The 6,153-nt window shown below is 38.0% G+C and overlaps 1 protein-coding gene across 1 annotated transcript; it reads left to right on the top strand.

The window, feature by feature from the left end:
• Positions 1 to 1,390: 1,390 nt before the first annotated feature.
• Positions 1,391 to 2,844, top strand: LOC107717949 (zinc finger protein 239-like). The gene is made up of 2 exons (XM_016524854.1): positions 1,391 to 1,424; positions 1,843 to 2,844. The coding sequence occupies exons 1-2, from the start codon at positions 1,391 to 1,393 to the stop codon at positions 2,646 to 2,648; spliced, it is 840 nt and encodes a 279-aa protein (XP_016380340.1). The 3' UTR covers positions 2,649 to 2,844.
• Positions 2,845 to 6,153: the final 3,309 nt, after the last annotated feature.

The raw sequence follows: 6,153 nt of genomic DNA, 5'->3' as shown, positions 1-6,153 counted from the left end.
ACCAAACAGTCAAAAAAGAAATCTCCCTTGCCATTGGTCAGTTTTTCGCGGCCAAGTTCACTACTGTAGATTTACAGTAGTGAGGAAATACAGTAGTGACCATATATTTTCCCATAATCCTTTGCTGTTTACAGTAAAATACTGTATACATATTTTACAGTATCTTACTGTACATATTACGGTAAAATACTGTTCAAACTACAAAAATTGGTTACAGTGTAGATTGTGTGAATTAGCACATATGTGAGTGCAGTGTTACTGAATGAGCATTTTAACCCCTTAACTGTCAAAGATCGGCGACGGCCCCAGATTATTATTGTTTCACTTCCACAGCACATTAAAACATCACACTCTTACTTGATCTGGACAACTGTGCATCATTAGAAAGATTAAAGACTCTAGCTTTGATATTTGACCACTGTTTTGATAAAACATTGTTGCAGTGACAGTAATTTATTAATTTATGTCCGGAGTGCAAAATAATAAATCTGTATATGTCATCTTTGGAATAGAAATTAATATCCATCAGGAACAGGAGCCATCCGTGGGCTAAACTCGGGAACTGGAGCCCTCACTGGGCTAAACTCGGTGACTGCAGCCCTCACTGGGCCAAGCTCAGGTGCTGGAGCAGACACTGGAGCGAGCTCCGGTTTCGATTCTGAGTAATTCCGATTCTTGAACGGTAAACTTTGAAGTGTCAGCTTTGTGAACATATGTTGATTATGTTTCTAGTCCAGGGGTGGCGAACTCCAGTCCTGGAGAGCCGCAGCCCTGCAGAGTTCAGCTCCAACCCTAATTAAAACTCACCTGCCTGTAGCTTCCTAATAACCCTTCAGACCTTGATTAGCTTGTTCAGGTATGTTTGATTAGGGTTGAAGCAAAACTCTGCAGGGCTGCGGCTCTCCAGGACCGACGTTCGCCACCCCTGATCTAGTCAGAAAGACTGATGAGCAGCAACCTTTATATTTTGGGTATGTCATTTATGTCTCCATACCGAAAATGGGAGGTGACAGCAAAGGGGTTAAACTGATGTGCTCTTTGTGTCTACGCTGTTTCTTTTAATATAGTAATATAATGATTTACAAAGAGACAACACTATGTATTTGTAAGGCTCTTGTCTCTTCTACTTCACGTACATAAATGCTTACATGTTTAAATTAGTTTTAAAAATTCAAAAACTGATTTTTTGTTGATTTTGGCAAATCTGCTTCTTCCACACAGAATTCATGTTCAGTGAAGCTCCTCCCACAACAATCCTGTCATCAGTGAAGCTCCTCCCTCAATTATCCTGCCAACAGTGAAGCTCATCCTACAACTATCCTGTCATCAGTGAAGCTCCTCCCACAAATAATCACATAATCTGTGAAGCTCCTCCCACAAACCCTGCAGAATGAAACACACTGAAGATTCTGAAGAACAAACAAGTTGGTGTTTACTCTTGATTCTTCATTAATGATGATTTTTGTTGTAATAGGATAAATCTTTAGAGCTGTTGAATAATCTTGCTGAAGCATCAAATAATAAGGGACACTTTCTACAAACTGGGTACTTTCACCCCCAAAAAGGTATGTTAGATAATTGTGTAGTTGATCAAACATATTTAATAGTTATCCCTATAAACATGGGATTTGTGCCTATAATTTAAAAAAAAGAATAATTGGAAGTTCAATGTACCTCATTCATGGAAAGATTCAGGGATGTATAATTTGTGAAAATGCATCATAACGATCAACATTTTGTATAGCAATTGTTATAACAGGGTTCACTTTTATGTTCTTTAATATTTCTCAGGGTTTTTTTTTATGAGTTCCTGAAAATGAACAGTTTTTACTTTTATTTCAGAGTTGATTGAAGGAAATGAGGAGAGTGAAGAATTGAGAGAAGTTGAGGAGAAAAATCATGTCAAAACCAGAGAAAAATCTTTGAGTCGCTCTCAAACCAAACAGAAAAAATTAAAAGAAAGAAGAGCCAAGAAATCTCTCACCTGCACTCAGTGTGGAAAGAGTTTGACAAGCAAATATAGTCTTGATGTTCACATGAGAGTTCATACTGGAGAGAAACCGTTCACTTGTGATCAATGTGGAAAGTTTTTCACACATTCAGCAAGCCTTAAGAATCACATGAACATTCACACTAGAGAGAAGCTGTACACATGTGATCAATGTGGCAAAACATTTTTGAGGGCATCATACCTGATGAAACACCTGAGAGTTCATACAAAGGAGAAGCCGCATTCATGTTATTTGTGTGGAAAGAGTTTTTCATGTCTACAAAGTTTGAAAGTACATCAGAAAACACACACTGGTGTGAGAGAGTACATGTGCTTTGAGTGTGAAAAGACTTTTACTTCAGCAAACTGTTTAAAACTGCATGAGAGGATTCACACTGGAGAGAAACCTTATATGTGTTCACAATGTGACAAGAGATTCAGTGAATCAGGAATCCTGAAAAGACACGAGAGGATCCACACTGGAGAGAAACCGTACAAGTGTTCACACTGTGACAAGAGATTCAGTCGGTCAGGAAATCTGAAAAGACACGAGAGGATCCACACTGGAGAAAAACCGTATCACTGCACTGCATGTGGAAAGTGTTTCAGTCGTTCATCTTCTCTACACAGACATACAAAAAGCAATCACAGTAAGTAGATCATCTTCAGATCAGCACTTTCAGGTCTAATGCTGCGTCCTCATCAAATGAGACACAATAATGCATTAAACAATAAAATATAATCTGGATAAATCTGTCCTAACCAGTCATTACAAGCGACATGACAAATAAACATTATCTAAAGTTTCACAGTGAATAAAGTTCATCTTCATCTTCAAAACCAGCAGATTCAACTGTGAGATTCAGCTCAACTCAAAGATGGAGTTCCTCCCCAAAGAACAAAGTTTTATTCTTGTGTATCATTTTGCTTAATGTTATAGATTATATAATTGTGTTTTCTTATGAGTTTCATATTATGTTCAATTGTCTTATAATGCATATGTATCACCTGTAGTTTGCTTACTCTTTCATAAAGGAAAGTAGAAGGTTTTTACAAACCGTTCTTGTTCAGGAAGCTGAAGAAGAGGCTGTAACACTTTTAAGAGAGACTGAGATTTATTTTTAACTTGTTCTTCACTGTTGTTTTTAAATTTACTAGTTATTTTTCCATTTATTATGTATTTAGAAAACGCAGATGCAAGAAATACTGTAATGTAGCTTTGAAACTGATCCTTCTGTGCTTCTCTTGTGAGTAGGGATGGTACCTGAACCCGGTATTAAATGGGCCCTTTTTTCATAAAAAAAGAGAAAGAATAACATTAAAGAACCAGACTGATGTGCAGTGTCGCAAGAATATAAATACTGTTAAAACCTTAATGATACCCATCCCTACTTGTAAGTCAGTAGGAGACAAAGATCCATCTTATTAGTTTCCACTTTCAGTAATTATTGATTAAATGTTACCTTTTTATTAATACATTATCTTTACCTTTTATATTTTATCAACAACTTTTATCGTCTGCTGATTGTATTCGCATAAGGAAAAAGTAATTTTATAACTTTAGCTTTAATATCTGAAAGCTCTGAAGTGTTATGTTTGCTTTTTTGACTTTGTTTTACATTTCTCAATAAAGCTTTTGAATTGAATTGAATTGAAAGCCTTTATTGTCATTGTATTTTCTGCATACAATGAAATTAGGATAAATTAACATGTAACCACAGACTTAATAAGATTATAGACTGTACAGTACAATTTTAAAAGTATATACAACAAGTGACTGAGTCCTAATATTGCACACTGAGCATTCTGAGTAAAGTGAGAATTGACTGCACATTGACCTCTACATTGATATGAAACAGTAAGAAACTGAAATGGAATAAGTGGCAGTTGTGATTAGTGACCAGATACAGTCTTGCACATTGACACGCCACATTTAGTGCATTTGTTAAAGTCCTGATAAATAAAGTGACCAGGTGATCATATTGCACATTGACATTCTGCATATTGCATAAAAACAGCAGTATAGACAGAAAAAGAGATGAATTAAGAGACTGTAGTTGAATAATGTGACTGGAAATAGTATTTTAACATTGACTTTTGCCTCAGTACATTAGTGCATTAAAGTCCTGACAGTAACGGGAAGAAACTGTCCTGTAAGCAAGCACTCCTTGTTCTTAAGGATCTGTAGCGGTGCAGCAGATTGAACGGGTGCTGTGCTGGGTGTGACGTGTCTTTGAGGATGTTCTTGGCCCTTGAGAGACAGTGGGAGCGAGCGATGATTTCCACGGAGGGCAGTGAGCAGCCAGTGATTTTCTGGGCTGTGTTGATTCTCCTCTCTTGTCTGCTGCAGTGCAACTGGACTCCCACAGCGAGATGCAGTACACTAGCACACTTTCGATGGTGGAGCTGTAAAAGGACACCAGCAGCTCACACTCCAAGCTGTTATTCCTGAGCACTCTGAGGAAGTGCAGCCATTGCTGTGCTGTTTTGATTGTTGCTGAGGTGTAACAGACCAAGAGAGCTCGTCGGATATGTGACTCCCAGGAGTTTGAAGGTGTGGACCCTTTCCACTCAGTCCAGTTGATGTAGAGTGGGGCTCAACGCTGCGTCTCCTGAAGTCCAGAATTAGCTATTTTGTTTTGGAGGTGTTGTTATCAGAGCAGCACACCTCTAGTTTCTGGGCTTCATCTCTGTAGGCTGATTCATCCTCTCCTGAGATAAGTCCAATCACTGTAGTATCGTCTGCAGATTTGACTATGGTGTTGGTAGAACGAGTAGAGGGCTCAATACATAGCCTTGTGGAGCGCCAGTGCTGAGAGTGATGCTGGAGAAGAGCTGGGGGCCAAATCTGACAGCGCTTATTGAGGAAGTGCTTTATCCAGGTGCAGATGGAAGGAGAGAGACAGAGTTCAGTTAATTTGCTAGAATCGTACTGAACACTGAGCTGTAATCTATGAAGAGCGTTCTTACATCGGTTCCCTGGAGTTTGAGGTGGTCGAGTGCAGTGTGAAGGGCTGTGGTGATGTGTCCTCCATAGACCTGTTTGCTCTGTATGCAAGCTGCTGCAGGTCAGGCTGGATTTTTTTAATTCTGAAAAAATAGAGGTGTTAATTATTGGACCAAAAACCTCTGCATGTAATAACATAAAACACTGTCTAACACTTGATGGCTGCTCTGATAATTCCTCATCATCAGTTAGGAACCTAGGTGTGCTATTTGATAGCAATCTTTCCTTTGAAAGCCACATTTCTCTCAATGTCAAATGCAGAAATGTTAATTCATGAGTTCATGACCTCGAGGTTAGATTATTGTAATGTTTTATTGGGTGGTTGTTCTGCACGCTTAAAACTCCAGCTGGTCCAAAATGCAGCAGCTAGAGTTCTTACTAGAACCAGGAAGTATAACAATATTAGCCCGGTTCTGTCAACTCTGCACTGGCTCCCTATTGAACAGTGAATACATTTTAAAATCTTGCTTATTACTTATAAAGCCCTGAATGGGTTAGCTCATCAGTTCTTGAGCGAGCTCATATTGCATTATAGTCCTCCACGTCCACTGCATTCTCAAAACTCTGGCATTTTGATAATACCTAGAATATCAAAATCAACTGCGGGCGGCAGATCCTTTTCCTATTTAGTGCCCAAACTCTGGAACAATCTACTGTAGCAAATTAGCTCAAAAGAGAAATGTATATAAATAATTACAGTTAAGTATGATTAATTACAATTATTTATATCAGCTGCCAGTAGTAACTATAGCAGAATTAAATTGCCATCAACCAATCTGTTCGTCCGGCGAATATTCAGTGTAAGTTCATATCAACTCTAGGAAAGGATATTTTCGTGACCACAGAAAATACTTTCATACAGTATTAATGCATTAGAGCATGTAGTAAGGATCAAAATCGTAAAGGGACAATTAATTTGCAAGGCAGAATCAGAAACTCATGTAATTTGTGCACAAGAGTTTTATTAACTAAACACTAACACAAACTAGTCTAACAAACAAACAAAACTCTGTAATTTGTCATTCGATCAAATTTACAGTATATTATTGATTGGCCCTAAACTGATTACTATTCGGTTAATCATACACTCAACACAGGAAATGCAGTTTTCCTAATCGTTTACACATTTATCACAATTGCTTTAGAGTAATAATAA

Source organism: Sinocyclocheilus rhinocerous, unplaced genomic scaffold, assembly GCF_001515625.1.
Source record: "Sinocyclocheilus rhinocerous isolate Xijiao unplaced genomic scaffold, SAMN03320098_v1.1 scaffold12094, whole genome shotgun sequence".
NCBI classification, from domain to species: Eukaryota; Metazoa; Chordata; class Actinopteri; order Cypriniformes; family Cyprinidae; genus Sinocyclocheilus; species Sinocyclocheilus rhinocerous.
Note: the sequence above shows the minus strand (reverse complement) of the source record. Positions and strands in the feature narration are given on the sequence as shown.

Coding starts and splice junctions, on each gene's coding strand:
- LOC107717949 (XM_016524854.1), top strand. CDS start 1,391: ATGAAACACACTGAAGATTCTGAAGAACAAACAA. Junction 1,425..1,842: donor AGATTCTGAAGAACAAACAA/GTTGGTGTTTAC, acceptor CTTTTATTTCAG/AGTTGATTGAAGGAAATGAG.